At 31.3% G+C, this 21000-nt stretch overlaps 3 protein-coding genes and 1 non-coding gene across 6 annotated transcripts; 2 read left to right on the forward strand and 2 right to left on the reverse strand.

The window, feature by feature from the left end:
• Window positions 1-2970: 2970 nt before the first annotated feature.
• On the reverse strand, window positions 2971-11877 carry LOC121132024 (uncharacterized). Of its 3 annotated transcripts, none has more exons than XR_011778973.1 (3): window positions 11739-11877; window positions 4964-11687; window positions 2971-3829 (listed from the first exon to the last, which is right to left on the reverse strand). It is a non-coding gene; the product is annotated as an uncharacterized protein (transcript). The 3 variants fall into 3 exon arrangements; XR_011778978.1 differs by lacking the exon at window positions 11739-11877 and having other exon boundaries at window positions 4964-11183; window positions 11280-11395; XR_011778977.1 differs by lacking the exon at window positions 11739-11877 and having other exon boundaries at window positions 4964-8918; window positions 9002-9138.
• On the forward strand, window positions 8371-11936 carry LOC121131993 (SWI/SNF complex subunit SMARCC2). The gene is made up of 6 exons (XM_040727428.2): window positions 8371-8767; window positions 8838-9097; window positions 9364-9662; window positions 9739-10300; window positions 10361-11491; window positions 11545-11936. The coding sequence occupies exons 1-6, from the start codon at window positions 8392-8394 to the stop codon at window positions 11689-11691; spliced, it is 2775 nt and encodes a 924-aa protein (XP_040583362.1). The 5' UTR covers window positions 8371-8391; the 3' UTR covers window positions 11692-11936.
• Window positions 11937-12547: 611 nt separating this feature from the next.
• LOC121132003 (uncharacterized) lies at window positions 12548-16883 on the forward strand. The gene is made up of 3 exons (XM_040727436.2): window positions 12548-12729; window positions 13043-14085; window positions 14343-16883. Exons 1-3 carry the CDS (start codon window positions 12548-12550, stop codon window positions 14558-14560), a joined length of 1443 nt encoding a protein of 480 aa, XP_040583370.1. The 3' UTR covers window positions 14561-16883.
• A 14-nt stretch (window positions 16884-16897) lies between these two features.
• On the reverse strand, window positions 16898-18098 carry TfIIEbeta (transcription factor IIEbeta). Its single transcript, XM_040727446.2, has one exon. It carries the CDS (start codon window positions 17926-17928, stop codon window positions 16999-17001), a length of 930 nt encoding a protein of 309 aa, XP_040583380.1. The 5' UTR covers window positions 17929-18098; the 3' UTR covers window positions 16898-16998.
• Between the last annotated feature and the right edge of the window lie 2902 nt (window positions 18099-21000).

Here is a 21000-nt window from a genome sequence, read left to right on the forward strand (position 1 = left end):
TAATAAGGGTCTTAAAATTTAGATGTACCCTATGTCTCGCTCTCGCTTTCTTTTCGCCCTCTTTTTCATTACAAACTACTCAATCCTAAAAATCAGAGTTGCTTTTAACTTTTGATAGATATTCTCTCCTCAATAATGACAACTTGTGTTTGATAATATAATAATGCGTGGAAAAAAAAATTCTAGTTTACAATCTGTAGAGAGTTTCTTATTTTACAAAGCTGTTAACATTATTCGTTAATTCTTGAAGGTAAATTAGTTATCACTAGTGCGTGTGCATATGAATGACGGAGACGTACTGAGGAATGGTTAGGAAGTTATCTATATTAATAAAGCCAAGTTTGTTTGGATATTTGCAGGAGGCTCATTTTTGAGTGCTACTACTAGATTTGAGAAATAACAATGTAGCAACGAGCATATGTAGCTAAGTACCTCACATTAAAAAAATCAAGAAAAAAGAAAGTAGTACATATTAATCAAACAATGTTTTCTGTCTATCTGTTGTTGACACCTAATAACTTTGAACAATGCTGGGGACCAATTCAAATAATATGAAATGCTAGTATGTAAAAAAAAAAAAAAAAAAACTTTGAACAAGTGCTTGACTCTGTGGATCTCATTTCCTTTAATGGAAGGATCGTTCATTGTACAGGTGCCTTTCATATATAGGTCTGTGATAGTGACTTCTGATTTGGTTAATCATTGCCCAATAATGAAGTACTAATGTATGATCTCAATATAACGTGCTTCTATCCAATCAACCCATCAATATTCAACATATTCATTGCTACTACCTTGTAATCACATTTTTTTAAATTTTCTAGATCAATTTGTTTGTTTTATGCTCAACAACCCCCCTCCCCAATCGTTCCTTTTCGCATAAGCACCCCGACATCAAAGCACTACCACCAGGGAGCAGTATCACCCTCTTTGGGAAACACTGGTCCATACGGATAATTATTAATTATATAACCTGGACACTTCAAGCTCACTCCTGATTTATTTATTACAACTGAGTCTCTTGTCATTGGAAAACAAGTGGAAGATTATTCTAGACTCGTACAGATAAAGTGCTTCTCTTTTCTCGATATTTTGGTCTGCAAAGCATATTCTATTCTGCTATTACATATAAATAGTTATTTTGAACTGTTTTGTGATTATGTTTTTTTTTTTTTTTAATATAAGATACCTCTTCACTTCAGTAGATTCCTATTGAAATATCTGAATATCATTGCAATTCCCAAATGTATTGTGTCGTTAATCTTTTTCTAAATAACTAAATTGGGTCTCACCTTATTGGTATATTACTCTAACGAAGACCTAGGATCTCCGCAAAAATAAATTAACTATACATCAATATATATAGTTAGAAAAGTCGAAATCACAAGGCAAAAGAAGCTTATTCAAGGCATCATATTCGGTTATGTTAGCAAGAACATTGAACATTGAACTCTATATTTATTATATTCAAGATAAATGAAAAGTTAAGATTTTATTGCTAGTTTATGATTTCACGTGAACATTTCATGTTTAGTACATAATATCCTCTAACTCTTAAAATATTACTAATTTCATCGCTATACTGACGGGTTTATTATTATAGAAATATACCTAAGATTAAGATAATTTTGTATATCCTCTACCTAAAGAAAATTGAAAAAGACTCATAAATTATTTAGATGCAGTCGTTCATAGTTACAAGGTAACTAATAGTCACCATAGTAGAGTAATTGTCTACTTTATTCGTTCTCTTTTTTTATTTGCTTTTTCAAACCTACAATGATAGTATATGAAAAATAAGATGCAAGTCCCCCAAGGCAGAGCCCTATAAGAATTATTATAGGGGTCTGCCCCAAGGATAATAGAAATACATATTTTATATTTATATTAACCTTGACTCTCGAGTACCCCTTTATATAGTCACAAAGATAGAACTGAGATGACATTTCATGGAAAGAATAAGGAGAGAGACAAAGAGGATTATGCTAAACCAGTATCTCCCATTAACAAATTTTACATCAAGCCTTGGGGTAGGAGTGGAATCAGAGCTTTAACGAGTTATTTGGACAATTAGCCCTTTGAAGGATCTTGAAAGTAGATTTAAGTTCTTGATTATTGGAATAAAGTTGTGAATTCTTCTCCTATGGGATGTCAGGAAGACTGAGTAGATCCGTGAACTGAGGGATGAGCCCAGAAGAGAATAAAAATCTCATTATATAAGATACTACGGTTCCTTCGTATATCTGCCATGAAGCATAATAAAATTATTATTCACTACTTTTAGCCTTTATGAACACTTTAGAGGATTCAACTTAACGAGATTTATATTCGTTTATCTGTTACAAATCATTATAGACATTATTAGCAAAAAGTTTTCGATATATCCAAACTCAAAAAAAAAAAAAAAAAAAAAAGATTTACTTTGGGCCCATCCCTATGTTATTTCTGATGACTAATGTAATTGTTAATTTTTGCTGTACCATCCCTTATAAGTTTAACCCATGCAACATACTACGGACACCCGTTATTATTGTAATATTTCATAACTATGTCCCTTAAGGGTTTCATTAATATTATTACTTGTTAACTGTATAATTTATATGATACAGGGTTTTCAAGTATCACGCAATTAGCGTAGGACTCATTCATTTCTACCCAATGTCACGCTAAACATGTTTTTTCTCACGCGTTTGAACTGTAATGACAGTAAAAATGGCTGATTTAGATTCACAATGTTTCAAATCCAGGCTACCCAACCTCATCGTAATGGCTTCAAAATAAGCCCGAAGTGCCGTTTAATGTTTCTTTGTGTGAAATAGAAATCATTGATTTCATTTGTATCCACGTATTATCCTTCATTAATGCCAAATTAATTTCAAAACTAGATATTTATAATGTAAATGTACAAGTTGCAGCCAAAAAATGAGGAGAAGCATTTTAAATGAAAAGTAAGGAATAAGTATAATGCAATTTTTGGAATACAATTTTATGTTCGATTTATTAATAGTGTAATTCTCACCTTTTTTTTTATGTAAGTTACTTACTGATAAGTATTATTTTCCACATTATAAAGTTCAAATGCCCACAGTGATATTACTCCTGAATACATTACATAATATATGTTAAACTTATTGTGGTATAGATGAATGTCCCTCTGTTTCGACGGTTTGACTTGTGTACATGTTAATACTTTAAATTTTTAGTAATCGTAAGTGCAAAATCTAAATCTACTTTACATAGTTGTAGTACGATTAAGATAAAACATAAAACTAAATAATGACAATATACATTTATTTTTATAATTTAAGTGAACATATGAATTTTTAAAGAAATGTTTTTTTGTTTTTTTTCACCCTTGCCTCATTAGAAAAAGGTAATTGACAATAAATTTAAAGATTTGTTATACTTTGTTCAAAATAATATAAAATAGGTACTAATGAATCATCATAAACAAAAGACTTAAATCTTGTCTTATGGGAGCATTATTATTCCAAGAGGATTAAACCAACATAGCATACCTTCGTGACAATACAGAATGTGATCCCTCAAATGATCTTGATGAAACCGACATGATACACAATTTTTGATATTATTTTATTTAAAAGAAACTGCATGAATTAGGCTCTCTTCCCTTCCTTCTGAAGGAACCGCATAAATAACTAACAAAAAAAAAAGTTTAATCGATTTTTATCAAAACTTTCTTCGTATTGACTTTGGCTAGATAGATAGAGAAAATGGATACCAACCATTACAAAATCAAATAAAACAAAACTACTAAAACCAATTCCTAAAATATCCATGTATGTTTTATTTCATAGCACGAACTTTCCTGAAAATAATCCAAATGAAAGACAAATTAATTACATAATTTAGTTAGCAATATTATATAATAACTTAAGTATTTAATATATTGATATACCATCCATATCTTTTTTGAATCACTTATTTTAGGTATTGTTTTACAAAAATCACATTAAACGATTTATTTCAGTCGATCAATTTAGAACGATTGTCGAAATCCTCGTAACATACATTAAAAAAAAAAGTACATGATGGTAACATGCAAGATATTAGTGCTTATATTAATTATTTCTCCCCGTTTTGAAAATTCAAACGCATTAGCAAGTAAGGAGCACTATAGTTTAATTGTCATCCATGAATGTTGTCATCATATAGTTGTTTTTTTTATATTTGCACTCACGATAATTTAGACAATTTTCACATCCCTATATTTACATATATATATAATTATCAAATATTGTTAAAAAGGAAAAAAAAATATTATTGAGTCAACATATCTATTAATCTATAGAGGTGATATTAATGTTATCCACCCTAAAATAAGTTGTATTTTATTAAAATATAACAAATAAGGCTTTATTAAAGTCAATATTCATGAATTTATTCATAATTATTTGAGCAACTATTTATAATGAATAATTAATTTAAACTCTAATTTGATAAACAAGAGTTTCACAATGTAATTAATTATAACCACTAGAATTTGAGCTATTGTTTACTCTATAATTAATAAATAGTCAAAATTTACAAGCCATCAAATCCATTTTTTAAGAATGGATTAATACTTATTTAGGTAGAGATCGACTCTCAAATTAATTACTCAATTTGTGCAATGCACAGTGAAATTATTTCTAGCATCACTACTTGAAATGAAACATGCCACTTTCAATAAAATTATAGAAATTAGTATACTAATCTATTTTAGGGACAGTTGCAACATTTGACAAGTCACATTCAAACACAATTGGTTTTAAAAACTTTTGACTAACATAACCTTTAAATAAATTAAAAAATTATCAAACAAAGTATTTATGTATGTAAGCTTGTTGAAATTTGGTGAGGCTAAGTCAAACCAGCTTCGAGTAATTAAACCAAAATGAAAAATTACTTTCAACTATGAATATGAGACCCCGATATAAAAGAAATGATAATTATTAATTACTGCATCATTTGATGGCACATCCCAAGGACTAGGGTTCCCACAACAGCCCCTTGCATCGCCATTCTTGTGTGAATTAGGTACATGGAGAGTTTCACGTCCTTGGGTTTATTCTTAAGACCCCACAACATTTTTCCGAGCGCAGAAGCTCCAAATAGAGCCCCTACGTAAACAAAAGGACGATCACTGAAATCCCGTTTAAAGGCCTCGTACATGGTCTCCTCTACTTCTAACCCATTAAACATTTGACGTGCGGCCTCATCCTCTTCCCTGGTTGACTTCTTTAAACTCATGATTATCACTTCTTGTGTTACTTGGGTCTAGAAAGAACTAAATTCACACTCAGCGATAAGACTAAGTGTATGCAAAATGAACTGAAACAATTAATGGCTTGCATAAATAAGCATCAAAATTAAAAGACCTCTGATTGGTTCATTATATTTCATCATCTTTCCTTTACTTTTTAATATAATAGAACGTTTTACGTGACGTCAGTATCGTTAATGTCGGCCATTGTAGGGGCCTAAACAAACAAGTTTTACAATATTGAAAGCACTTTTTTCATAAATTTTAACATTTTGAAATGGTACCAACAAATAAAAGGACTTTGCTATATATCACAAATGTATCCCTCTATTGCCTCGTTTGATTATATAAAGGGTTTTCTTTATTATAAAGCTCGACAGTTTAGGCCCCCAAAATGGGTGACATACATAATGCTGACGTCACATGAAAATGTTCTATTGTTATTTAAAATTAGCATGATATTTTCTAATAAGCAAAAATGGCAGGCTTAGATCATTACAGATCTACACAAACTTTGGTTCTAATTCATACTTCCATAATATTATATTCGATAAGATATATCATGATTCATTAGTAAATACATACGAATGCATTGTATGAATTATACAAGAGTCGATCATACAACTCACTTCCATAGTGATTTAAATTACGTAATACAGCATCTTATGGAATGGTCAATATATGTAATAGCTAATAATATACATTAAGAGTTCCATTATATTTACAAAACGTTTATAATAATACGCATAAGGGGGAAAGGACTAATTTTAAGTCCTTCACGTTTTCCTTCGAATTCATTTTGTAATTCAAGGATAAAGGTCCTTCTTGTCCGTAATAATTGTTATGCAATTACGACGTAAAGTTTGTCTTGTTTGTGACTGACATGTTTAATTCACATTTTAATAAGTTTAGTCAGCAATAAAGGATTTCCTTGAAAATGTACTGGCATAACGGATGACATCATTGGGATTATAAATACAAGAATATAAGGATAGAGAGTAATTAAAAAACCTAAACATACTAGTGTTAATAAATAAGGAATCAATGGAAAAAACAAATTTAAATTGCTACATTTATTACTATTAATGTAGGACATTTACTCAAAACAATGTACCCAATGACGTTAACAGATAAAGAATGAGTCACTTAATAAATCTGCTAGGTGTTCGGCCAACCATTTTCGTGTTAGATTATCCTGGGACTATATGCACTTTATAAATAATGAAGGGGCGCCGATATCTTATTTTTATAAATTACCATTTTAGGTATGAAAAAAAAGAGAGAAGGAATGCGGTATTAGTTACCTTGTGACATTGAACGACTGTATTTAAGTCATTTATCAGTATTTTTCAATATATTTTCATTAAAAAGGGAATATACATCATTGTTTTAAGATTAAGTATATTTTATAATGAAAAACCATCAATATAGTGAATAAATATTATACACTAAACATGAAAGGTTCATGTGAAAAATATAAACTAGCAACAAGATCTTAATTTGTCATTTATCTTGAATATAATCAATATAGAGTTCAATGTAATTATATATTTTAGTAATAGTTGGGAAATCAAATTCTCTAAAACATGCCCACTTTTATATTGCTTGGAATAGTATGTATTACTCTCAGAACAATAATAGTTCTTCGACTAATAATAAGAAGGATTTTGAAATCTCTACTCGCCTGACAAGAATCTCAATAACGAAATAGCATTTCCATTTATGAATAAATTCCCTATTTACGAGTTCTCCGATATATATTTTTTTTATCTTATTGATTAATCCGTTTTATTTTAGACATGCAAATGTCATTTCGTTATTCTGGTTGTTGTAAAGCGAGTAGAAATTTCAAAATCCTTCCTATTATTGGTCTATATTACAAACAATTTCAAACCAATAGAAAGTGAGGATACCTTAAAAATTTTGATTTCTCAAGTATTTACTAGAATATATATATCTCTAGAGAGAATAGTACAATCACAAGGCAACAGAGGCTTATTCAATGCATCATATTCGATTATGTTAGCAAGATAATTATATTGAACTCTATATTCAAGATAAATGACAAATTAAGATCTTATTTATAAGTTTATATTTTTCACATGAGCATTTCATGCTTAGTACATAATATCCTCTTATTCTTAAAATATTATTAATTTCATCGCTATACTGACGGGTTTATTATTATAAAAATTTACCTAATATTAAGATAATGTTGTTTATCCTCTACCTGAAGAAAATTGAAAAAGAATCATAAATGATTTAGATGCAGTTGTTCAAAGTTACAAGGTAACTAATAATAGTCTAGCGTTTGAATACTTGACTATTTTGAAAATAAGATATTAGTCCTCCTAATCAAAGTACTTAATCTTAAAGTACTCTTAGTATCTTGGTTCTAATAACATTGTTTTTTGACATAAATCAGCTGAGAATATCCACATGATGACGTCAAATAATAATATATTTAGCCAATAGCTTTTTGAGTTTTCTTGCGGCCAATAGGCGATCTTTTCTAGATGAGAAGAAAGATGGAAATTAAATATTATGTTGGTAGTATAATAAATATTTAATATATATGTTGTGTACATGTTGTAACTTGTACAAGTTGCAACCACAAAATGAGAGGAATAATTTTAAAGGAAGAATTTAGAGTACTTGTGATGAGTATAATGGAATAATTAAATAGTCCATGGATGATAAATTTATTAATGATGTTATTTTGTTAGCATTCTATAATTAAATTACTAAAATATAAGTATTTTGTGGCGAATTATTAAGTTAAAATACCCACAGTTATATTACTCGTAAATACGTTATTTTAATAGATCAAAATGAAATGATAGTATGAATTAATAGTTGCTAATTGGAATTACCAATGTCGTAACTAAATAATGCATTTTACGATGAAGAAATTACAACTCCTCCAATTTGGTTATACAAGTTGCAACTTGTACAAAAAAGATATATATATATATACATTATATCCTGCTAGCTATTATGTATATACAAAGATGCCCAAATGGCAAGAGCTTAGCTGAGTCCTTTTGAATTGTCAGAATAAAATACTCAACTTTCTTCAAGATAAAGAGTTCCTTCATGTCTTTCTTTATCTGCTTATTCTCAAAATGACTGAGGTAATTGAGCCTAAGAAATTTGGTGGGCCCATTATCAAATTTTGGGAGTCGCTTGAAACTATTTCCCTCCTAGATAGCTCAGTCATACCTTGGCTGCTTCGTCATGCTAAAAAATCCATTACGAACGATCCACCGTGTGGAAGATCCCTTTCAGCTCTTATAATTCAAGTCCTTGAATTCGTAGATGAACATCTGGGGAGTGAAGCGAGGGATCCACCCTGTGCAAGGCCTCCACTAAGGTTTTTCTTAGATTTTAGGTCCGGAGGTTCTCTCTGTTACATGCTTGGAGCAATGTTTAAATTAAAAGCCGAGGCAGGATGGAGGAAGTTTGAATTTAGCTCTCTTGGTCGAAAGGATGCGAATCTTGGTAATTAAATAATGTTCAATTTGATTACTATATTAATTTTTTATTCAATTGAATACTCGTTTATATTCAGCTATGATTGGAAAAATGAGGGATGTCCTTGTTCAAGAAGGCTTCTTTAAAGTACCTGTACTCTATTTGCGCCAAAAATTATCTAAAGAAAATAAAGAATTAGTCGTTAGCATATGTGAAAACAGAGGTTTTACAATAACAAAAGAGGAAACAGAATCTACTCACGTATTGTATCCTCCTGTGAATGCTGATCCTGAGGATTACTGTCGACCTACTCTTAAAAGAGGGGATAAATGCATCATACACTTTCATTGCCTACCCGTATGTAAAAGTATATTTTGATATATTTTCTATTTCTAATATAAATTCTTAATTATTATAAATTTACTATATTAAGTTATCTCGAACTTTACAAAAGTTAAACTAAATTCAGAGTATATTTATAGATTTTTATGCATTTACTTAAATGTTATTCGTATTCTGCATTATAATTAGCTTATTGTTAGTGGCTTATGATTTGTCGGATGAAAATAAAACTTTCTAATCAAGATCACATTTAATTGAAACTGTTTTCAATCTCTCGTTAGGATTCCAGAGATAATTTTGGACCAATACCTCCTTCTGAAGGACAAGAGTCACTCGAAATGTCATTGGAAAGAGATTCAATTTATCATGTAACTCTCAGTTGGTTAACAGATTCGGACAAATACAATGAATATATGAGTGAAGAAGACTATAAAGTCGATGAGGAAGGGAATCTTATATCCCATCCTTTATCCTTATCTTATGAGGAGTATATTAATTCCGAGGAAAAACATAGAAAAAAGTCTAAAAGAAAACGATCTCCATCACCCATTTCCTCTTCAAAGAAAAAAAGTCAAAAAGTGTAATATAATATTCTTATTATATTTTAAGGAATTATATATATGTAATTAAGTACTTATCTACATATTTATGTCTAGGGGCTCAATTAAGTCATATAAGAGAGGGCGTTTCAGTAATGAGAACATGGAGGAAGTGAGACTTTCAAAAGAAAAGGAAGAACAAGTTCAAGAAAATGAAAATTTATTGGAAGGTAAAATGGCTTCTCAAGTTATGCCTAATGAATCGGAAAGAGCCTCCCGTGAGGTGGAGTCATATCACGATATTGATGATCTTGAAGATGATACTAATTCAAACTCCATGATATTGAATAGAGACTCTTTATTCAAATCTGAGGAATCTGAAGATAATGTCACTGAGCAAACCCATCATATTATTGTACCCTCATATAGCTCCTGGTTTGACTACAATTCGATTCATTCTATCGAAAAACGAGCACTTCCTGAGTTTTTTAACGCAAAAAATAAGAGCAAGATTCCAGAAATATTTCTATCTTATCGAAATTTTATGATAGATACTTATAGATTAAATCCTACAGAGTATCTTACCTCTACAGCTTGTCGTAGGAATTTAGCTGGGGACGTTTGTTCTATAATGCGAGTTCATGCCTTTTTAGAACAATGGGGACTCATCAACTACCAAGTAATTCCTTTAGAACTATTTTTTGTATCATATTTTTGAATTTTTTTTCCATAATGATAGGTTGATATTGATTCTAAGCCCACTCTAATGGGACCACCAACTACTTCCCACTTTCATATTTTAGCTGATACTCCCGTAGGATTGCAGCCCATTAATTCATCGATGACTGCTCAACCCTCGGCTGCCAGAACGATGATAAATTTAGAAGAGAAGAAAGAAAAAATAATTAAGAATGAGATTGGCACCGAATTTGGTCTTAAGACTGATTTATTTGATCGCAAGAATCCAAATTCCATAAATCGCTCAACTCCTTCTAGGGACTGGAATGATCAAGAGACTCTTCTATTGCTTGAAGCTTTAGAGATGTATAAGGATGATTGGAACAAGATATGTGAGCACGTTGAATCTCGCTCTCAACATGAATGTATATTGCACTTCTTGAGACTTCCCATTGAAGATTCGTATATTGAAAGCCCGAAGTTAGGTGGAGATGCAATGGGCCCGTTGTGCTATCAACCTTTTCCTTTTAGTGACACAGGAAATCCTATAATGTCCACACTTGCATTTTTGTCATCTGTAGTGGATCCTAGAGTTGCATCCGCAGGAGCAAAAGCGGCAATGGAAGAATTTGCTCGCATTAAAGATGAGGTTCCTGGAGTAATAATGCACACACATTTAAAAAATGTTCAAGAAGCTCAGAGTAAAGGATCAGATACTCCCCAAACTGAAAGTTTAGAGAGATTAGGAATTGCCGGAACAAAATTTGAGACGCACCCTCAAAGTGAGGATATTAATTCAAAGACCAATCATAGCGAGTTGGAAGAAGAGTCGGATAAAAATCCTCCAATCTTTGATAGAAGTACCAAAGAGCAAGTACAAAATTCTGAAATGAAGAGTAAGAAAACGTGTGAGATTGAAAAAAGTATATCATCATCAAATAGTAAAGTTGATGATCATTTAATTAAAGATGTCGAATTACAAAGTGCATCCTCCGCCGCATTGTCCTCTGCTGCTGTTAAGGCAAAGCATTTAGCTTCTGTTGAAGAACGTAAAATCAAATCTCTCGTTGCTCTTCTTGTCGAGACACAAATGAAAAAATTGGAAATAAAACTAAGACATTTTGAAGAATTGGAAACAATTATGGACAGTGAGCGTGAAACGCTCGAATATCAAAGACAACTATTGATACAAGTAAATTAATTCTTGGTTTTAATTATATATATGTATTTATATTTGTTTCCTAGGAGCGCCAAGAATTTCACTTGGAACAATTGCACGCTGCAGAATTACGGGCACGAAATACGAAATCAGCCAACAAGGACGGTAGTGAATCTACATTAAGAAACGAGTCCTCCGACTTCAGTCCTTCATATGATACTGATGTAATCTAAATTTTTTATGTTTCTAAGTCAAATGAAAATGTTATGAAGATTTATACCTGTCATGTACTTTTCTATGTAGATTTGGTTGTAGCTGTAGGATTTACTCAATGTTCCATAAGAAACTGTTAAGTCTTTTAAGACATACGAATACGATAAAATGTACTTTAATTCTAGTCAACAATTTCTCATCAGTATTATTTATTCTAATTATATCATTTTTCTAAATAAATTTCTTAATAAACATATCCATTTAATCAGTGAATCCCTTTAAGTCAAAGAGTACAATATGTACGGGAAGATAGTAGTTTTAATTATTATTATTATTATGGAAAGTAGGGTAGTTTATCCTTGAGATTGGGAAGGATCCCTATGTCATGTGTGTGGGACGAACGAATTGAGGGGAGATATATGAGAGGTGTGGGTGTATGGAGAGCATAGGGAAATTTTCTTAAAGTAAGGGAATATTATAAAAGAGGGGGCCAATTTGGCCATGAAACAATTGCTCGGATGAGACAATGAAAAAAAAAAGAATTTATTTCTACTTAGTGAGCGCGGAGTGCATTAATAAATTATATGATGGAATAAAAAAAGAGAAGAAGAAGAAAGAAAAGAGTGAGTGAGCTGAGATAGCTAACTAGAGCAATGCTTTAGCTAGAGCGAGAGAGAAAGAAAGAAGAAGAAAAAAAAGGGAAGACATCTCTTGGATTCTGATTCTGTGTTATTTTCCCTGCCTCTCCGTCCGTTACTCTCTTGTCGGGAAATAAACGTAATTTTTTCATTTGCCTTCCAATACATTTCACTTTTCACTCTTTTTCCTTCCAGAATTGAGCAAAGACGAATCCTTTGTGTCCATATGTTGTAGGTCATGTTCTCTTCCACGAGTTTTTTGGAGTTTCCTCCACCGAATGTTCATTCCAACAATCCCACTGCTAACAAAAACAAAATCGTGGATGACTTTGTATCTAGTCTTCTTGCTCGAGAAGAGTGGGAAAAGTCTTCTCCTGGGAAGTCCAAGGGCTCTCATCTATTGAATGACATGTTCAATCCGTAAATGTCTTCTTTTTTATCTCTTAAGTTTTGTTTTTTTTGACTCAGCAAATTGCGTTTCCAAATGCTGAAATGTTTTTTTTAAAAGTTAAAATCTGTTCGTGGGGAAATTTGATTTTAAATGAATTTATTCAAGTAAATGTACGTACGTCATATTTGAAGCCAGGTGAACTCTTTGACTTTGATCTTTTTTTTCTTTTTCATCCGGAGACAATAAACGTCACTGAATCATATATAACTAATGAGCATTTCCACTTTGATTTGATAAGTAATTGGGTGACATATACAGATATTGATGCCTAATCTATTTCAGTTCAATGGATCTGAGCAATTTATGTGGATTTGACAAGGAAAATAATGGAGGAAAAGACGATTGGGGAGGAGGTCTCCTTCTCTCACCACCAACATCCAAGCTTCAAGACAACTCTATTCTTTTAAACAGTCCCACTCCCAATTTTGACGAGCCTCTAAAGGTTTTAACAAATGAATTTGCAGAGAACTTGGGAATTAAGGATGTGGACTCTGGATTTCTCTCACCCAGTGGTATTTCCAACAATCTTCCTGGCAAGCCTAATAATATCGGGATTTTTTCATCCTCACCCTCTTTTTCTGATGATGAGAAACGCTTTGTACCTATTCTGAAGAGACAACAAACAGCTCTACGTCCCATTCACAACGACTCGAGAGCACCTCCTCAATTTCCATCTTTTCCTCCTCCTCATCCACCCACAGTGCATAATGATGTCTTTGAATCCGGATTGATTCCTCCGCCAGAGTTCTTGAGGAAAATGCCCCCTCCAAAGGCAATACCCTTACCCATGCCTCCGCTGGATCTTTCCTCGGGGAATGAGGGTTTACCTTGGATGATGGAATACCCACCACCTGTTGTTCCACCACATTTTCCGCGTCCGGATTTCTATTTTGGCAGTCGGTCATTTAATTGTCTCAATGGGCCTCTTATTGGGGCTAGATCAGGCTCTAATACTATTCTCAACGTTCGTTTCGAGGAGTGCTGTGCCCAGTTCAAGCATTTAGAAAAGGAAAGAAAGCGTACTGAAGCTGAGCTAGCTCGAGCTTTCCCTGGAAAGCGAGTAAGTTCTACTAACAATGTGTCTTTTCCTCGCTTGCCACCCAATCCCTCCAAAGTGGATCGACTCATTATTGATCAACTAAGAGAACATGCTAGAGTTTCAACTCTAATATTGAAAATGGAGAGGCTGAGGAATGGGAAGCCACTTCACAAGTCTATTAAGCTATCTCTTGACGTCTGGATGGACATGATCAAAAATGTTCAAATTAAAAGAAGGGATGAAATCGTAAATGCAGAGGTTAATTGCAATCCATATGAAGAGAAAGGTCAGGCATTTTTTCTTATATATATACATTTATTTTACATAATTTTTCACGTATAAACCATTGCATATATATGTGATTACTTGCTAGAACTTATTAAATTGTACAATAAATAGTAATATCAAATATCAAAAAAAAAAAATCCCTTTGTCCATCAAGTTATAAAGTGATTTATATACCTTCATATGTGTTTCAGACTCGTAGTTCATACATACATACATATATATATATATATTAGTGAATTAATGTTATTTTTACAGGTGTTATAGCCTTGGCTATGAGCATTCGAAATTTGACTGTTGCTTCTCGTAAAGTAAGAACGACGATGTGGAGTGGGCTTCAAGCAACAACTTTATTTTATTTGGATCCCGAAGTTGCTACAGGAGAAAAAAACCTTCGGGATTTGCAGAGGGAAATAACTGGATCTTCTTACCCAGAGAATGACCATAAAAAAGACACAAGTTTTGTATTTTCTTAACATAACTTCCCAATCTTATTATTACTATAACTACTACAATTATTGATAAAGCTTAAAATCCTTCTAATACTTCATATATTTTTTTATAGCAGCAATAATTTGTTTTATTTTTTGCTATTGCACAAGTTTATTTAAGATTTTCTCTCAAAAATTGCTTTCAATGGAAAGAAAATCAAAATGAAAGAAAAAAAGTTATTGTAGTGCTTGCTCTGACTCACAATGAATTGAAAAAATTATATCATTTTTTTTACTAGTTAGACTTGATTATTCAGTTATATAAATTTTTTTATGATAAAATTTGATGAAACAAAACCTACTACTTCTCTTTTTTTAGTAATATTTAATAAAAAATGCACTTTAGGTATTACCAAGAGCTTTTTTATAAAAAGAAAAAGAAAGAAAAATGTAAACCAATGTATGATGTGTACTTGTCATTATTTTACCAGTGTTATGGAGCACTTTGCATGCTTATAATTTATGTATGTTTTATATATATATATTTGCATCCCCCATTTTTGCATGATTTTGTTATAACCTTTAGTGTCTGTCTCAATTCTATGTTAAATCAAAAGAAGTTAAAAATAAGTGAGCTCAATTTCACTGATTTTGAAGAAAGAAAAAAAAATAACTAAAAAACTACTAAATGTGATTAGTATGCATCCAACGAGATTCTTTAGTTTTACTTTACCCTATTCTAGTTATATACAAAAGAAAAAAAGAAAGATAGTTGTTTTATTATTAGTAATTTTCTATTTTTTATACTTTTTTTGTATCAAAACACTGATGCGTTACTTCTAATTAATTAATGAAATTTAGTCCTATTTTATCTATCTAACAAGAAATTTTTGTTTGTTTATTTACCGCGCAATTTAGTGATGACTGAGTTTCCCCCCTTGTTACTTCTTTGAGAAATTTATGAGCTAGATGTTTTGTTATCTGTATTTTTATGTGGGATTCATCATCTCTACATACATTATAATCCACTCAACTACTTCAAAGTCTAAATTCTTATTCTTTCACTTATAAATTAAAAAGGTGCTTTCTTTTTTTAATATTCTTATATAGATACCACCATCACCAATAGTACGCGGATGCGAGTATGGAGTCCGTAGTTTGAATGAGTGATGTTGATGTGTATGTAAGAGATGACCCCAAATTTATTCTCTTCTTCTTCTTTAATATTTCGATTTTCATTACTAGTCAATTTTTAAATAAATAATATGTGAATAAATTCGTGTGAAAAACTTGCTTTTTTGTGATACATAAAGACAAAATACAATTCAAATTTTATATGAACCAACCTGTAATCCCTTCTCCCCACCCATCCCCCTGTTAGTGTTTAAAAGAAGAGGTTTCTTATTCTTACTGTCTATTCAATCCGTTAATTACTATATCTACTGCTACCACCATTTTAACTTTGTTGTATTGTCTGTTATATATACTTCTATATATTACTATTTACCTTTTCATCATAAGAAATTGAAAGGCTTGTACTGTATTTTTAATTTTTTAACACATTACTAGCACCACCCATGTTTTCATAAGTCACTTTGTATGTTACAAATATTTATATTGTGATATGATTTTTTTTCTTTATTTGGAGACTTAGATGTTATATGCATATACATATATATATATGTATATCATTTTCATGTGTTTGATAGTATATATTATATTTCTAAATATTTGGGAAGTTGAACTTATTTATATCAAATAATTCCTTCAGAAATAAAAATCCCAGTGCTGGCGTTCAAAAAGTTGTTCATGTTTTGTTTTCCTTCTCATCTTTCCCTCCATGTCTAATTTTTTTTCTCTGTAATTTATTTTCTTGTCAATTAATTATAATTAATTTATTAAAAACAAAATAATTTTTCAATAATAAATGTTTATTTATTCACTTCAATTTCTAACACCCACCACCAATATATATTATTTCTCTTATATTGAGTTAGAGGAGTAAAAGAACGGCTCTAACCCATTCATAAGTAGCATTTGTAATATTAGTATGCCTTAATTACCAAAAAAAGATAAAGTGAAAGCAAAGCATCTTACGTTCGTCACATTTGTGTTGTGAAACTTTATTTCTAAAATGTGATTAGTAAAAAAATACCCTAATTTTTTCATTGATCCATAAATGTGATATGGTATATATGAAATAATACTTAATTCATATCTTTTGTCTATCTCTCTCTATGAAAAAATAGTTTTTTTATGCGTGCATCATCTTAAATATCAAATAATGTTTCTATTCGTATCTTTTATTGTTTTGATAATATCATGTATTTGTTGGGACAAATAAAAGTAAATTCGGATATAAAGTAAATTTTTTCAAATGCATTTTATGTTGATTTATTAGTGAAAATTAAGGCTAATTGTATTTCGAGAATGATGTGGGATATAGCTTACAAGTAGTATAACAACATGTAAAAAATAAATAATCAAGTTTGTTTAAAGTGAGAAGAAGATGTGAGCTCGTTGTAGTCTTCCAAAATGTCTTTCATATGCTCATTATCCTTGGGAGCACGAGCCTTTCTCTTAATTGCCTTTTTACGCATTCTGGGATTCGTAAATACCTTTTTAATACCATTGTCTGCCATAGAACGAATACCTTGTTTCTCCAAATACTCAGCGATCTTAGCATCATCCGTTCCTTCTACAGCAACAGAACGCCATAGTTTTCTAAATTCCTCATCAACTTGAATATCAACAGAGGGGTCTAAAAGGAACACAACTTTTTTGCGATCTGCAGAACGGCTAATTATGACAATTTTCTCGTCATCAAGTAAATTGCGAATAATTTTATCACATTTTGGAAGGGATTCTGCTAGATCTTCGAGGAATATCCCACCAAGACCTTTTAGATCATGATGTTTGAGGAGTTTAATCAAAGTTTTTTTACTCGTGACATTATAGGGAGCTTTGAAGATGTAAGTTCCGTTCTTCACTTCTATTTTAGGATTGTTTTTGAGGGCTTCTGTAAAGAGCCAGTTTTTGGTGCGAGAGCTTACATCTAATTGATTAGTTTCATCAAGGATTTCCTCAAGAGTGAGAGGATGATCCTCACCATCCATGTGCCGAGTCTTCATATGTCGAACAATTTTGGCGAGGACACTGAACTGGGTCGAAGAAGCACCCGAGTAACCTCCAAAAGGTGATGCTCCAGAAGCGGCAGAGGCAGCACGATACTGCTGCATATCGAATTTGGATTTGGCAGATTTACTGAGACCGCCTCCGGTCTCAGCGATCTTCTTCGCTTTTCGTTCTGCTGCAGATCCGTCATTTTTCTTGAGCTTCTTATTCTCAACCACGGGGACGGCCATGGCCCTATTTTTAAAGGCCTCCCGCTCTCGAAGCAAAGCTCTATCCATGATGATTTCGCTTCTCTCAAACTGTTATATTATAGATTTAACAGAAAAGAAAATATTATTTAATATTTTGAATTCAGAATGTCAAAACCATAGATTATTAAATAATAATTAATAAAATGTATTTTATCTCTAGATAAATCAAAACATTCACTTCAGCTGATTTTCTATTTTTCATAAACGAAAATTTGGATGGAGCGACATCTTTTATTAGGATTAAATACTAGAGGAATGCCAGTTAACGAAAAGGGATCTTGACCTCGATCTGGGACGTATAAAATTCTTCTTTTTAATGTTCCAGCCTCGACGTTCTATTTTATTAGATTCATGATTTACTATTTAAATCATCATGAAATATACTGTCATAACAATCTTAAACAGATCTGTACTAGATAGAGGGGGTGGGGAATTCCGGTTAATTTAACTAATGGAAACCAATGAAAGAAATTATTGACTTATAATGCTTTCAATTTTGTGGCAGGGTATATAAACTACTGTGCCATGAGAGGTATATAATCGCATATGTAGTGAGCTATTGACATTTGATATTTTCAGACAATATAGAAAATGAAACATGAACAGTTATTTACGACTCTTTCAATGTCGATATGACCGGTATTAGGTACCGGGGGTGGAAGACAGACCATAATATAATGTAAGTACAAAACATTTGGTATCGAGTTTCAAATCTTTGCTCACAAGGTTCTTAAATATTTTTATCTAGTCCAGTTCAAGTCGTCAAATTATTTTCGAGTTCACTTCAAGTTTATAATTATTTATGAGTTGATTTGACTCTTAAGGCTTTTCCTGAGTTTAGTGTAATTTAGTTGTAACAAATCAAAAGTAATGACCACAACCAACTATTGTTAAATTATCCTCATTCATCGCTAATATTTTTTTTACTTATTCTTACTCGAATAAAGTATAAGGGTTTTTTGTGAAGAGCTTACTTTATATCAAGTGAAAAAATTTCATGATAGTGGAAATTTTTTCAAAAAATGCTCAATAGTTCAGTAAATTCTCGAGTCTTTGTCAAGTCTAAAGTCTTCAAAACCTTAGCCAGGTATCATGACTAGGAGTTACAACTAACTAGGGTGTTCGGCCCTCTTCTTTTTTCCAGACGTCATCATCTTGGATCATGTTCTTTTTAAACTTTTTTATAAATTCATGAAATGTCCAGTTTTATGAAGCCCATTTTAAAAATCGACTGAAATAGAAAATATAATTTATATTCAAGAAATCATAGATATTTGCTTTAAGAAACAAAAACATAAAATCCAAAATATCTTTTATAACAAAGCTAGGTCCATAATATTGACTCTAAAAACCAAACGTCTTCTTTTTTGAAAATCAAAATATGGTTACTTTACAAATAATGAGACAAAGAGTCAAGTTTGATTAGCTTCTTCATAAAATAAAAAGGTGTAGATAGTTGGTTGCTATGTTGTAGCAATGTAATTTGTAAATGTGTGGGAGAATGCTTTTATTAATAAATTATACTGTGAGTTGTTGTTGTGCAAATAATAGTTACTTACCTATAATGTTGTTAGTATGATCTTTTTACAGTTGGTAGTCAGTTCTGGATGTTCCCAATTTTATTTTTTGAGGATCGTTCTTCATAACAATTAATAGTGATTATGGACGGTTTACACATCATTAACCAAAGAAAAGACTTTTGATGACATATCGAAAAAGCCCACATAAAATTACTTAAGTATAGTATTCTGACAAGTGTTAGTCCTTATTTATTCGGTTCAGTCTAGTCCAGTCTTAGGACGGGTCTTTAAGACGGTCGGTCCTTAGGACTGTCAGTACTATTAGTATTATAAGTTACAACTGATCAAAAAGTAGAAATAAATATGAGTGATGTCATGAAGGACCGAAGTTTTTCAGGACTGAACTGGACGGGACTGCGTCCAGTATACTCATAGTTAAGGACAAATACTACACTTAAGTTACGTATAGCTAAATATCTATGGTACTATAATGCGACCATTACTTGATAACTTTGTACAAAATGAATCATTGGAAGCAAAATGGATCAACTATTAATTAATTAATTTGCCCATATTCGTAGATTGTTGGGGGCGTCCGAAGGATTTTTTAAGAGGGAGGATACCTATCATAAATAGATATATACACAGGATTATATTTAGGGGGAGTTTTGCTCGGTGTTTGGAATTTTTTTGAAAAAAAAATTAAAATTTTTTGGAAAAAATTTATAAAAATGAAATTTTTATAAAAGAAAATAGAAAAATTAATTTTTTTGGAAATAAATTTAAAAAATTAAATTACATTTCAAATATTAAATATTTTGAAAAAAACAATCAAATATTAAATTTGCTAGAAACAATAAAAAATTCCTAAGTTTGGGGGTTGGGGCTACAGCCCCTCCAGCCCTCCCTCTGCGGACGCCCTTGTATCTATAAATATTTCTAATTGAACGCAACAGACACATAAGTTTCGAAGGAGGGCTACAGCCCCTCCACCTGCAGACGCTCCTGATTGTTATGATGTCAATAATTTGAACCAAAAATTTAGTTGGGCATAACTAATTTTAATTTAATTCGAAATATCTAAGTAATATGACTATGAAAAAAAAAATATAGCAATGATTTGTGACATAAAATGCCACACACATTAATAAATGTATTTTTTTTTAGTTCTCATTATTCATCTAAATAACAATTATCTATTGCATGGAGGTGTTCAGGTAGACTTAAAAATAAAATTTTATACAATTCAACATCTTAAAAATTGCAAGTGTACAACTACACATAAACGCCCCACGTAATTTTTCATTTCATTTTGAACATTTGAAGAATGAGTCATTCCCATCAAGGACCTGCATATGTATATAACGATAATATTTTTTATACATTTATCCTTCAATAATAAATAGATCGTCTTTATTTGATTAATAAAACAACACAATATTCTTAGGTAAAGTGACTTATTTGTCAAATAAAAGTCTAGACCTATGTCACATTCAACTAATGCAAAAAATAGATATATATTTCCCTTGACACCAAATATGTTCTTTGTGCTATCTAATGGTGTGCAAATTTGCAATAA

This window comes from Lepeophtheirus salmonis, chromosome 1, assembly GCF_016086655.4.
Source record: "Lepeophtheirus salmonis chromosome 1, UVic_Lsal_1.4, whole genome shotgun sequence".
Lineage (NCBI taxonomy): Eukaryota > Metazoa > Arthropoda > Copepoda > Siphonostomatoida > Caligidae > Lepeophtheirus > Lepeophtheirus salmonis.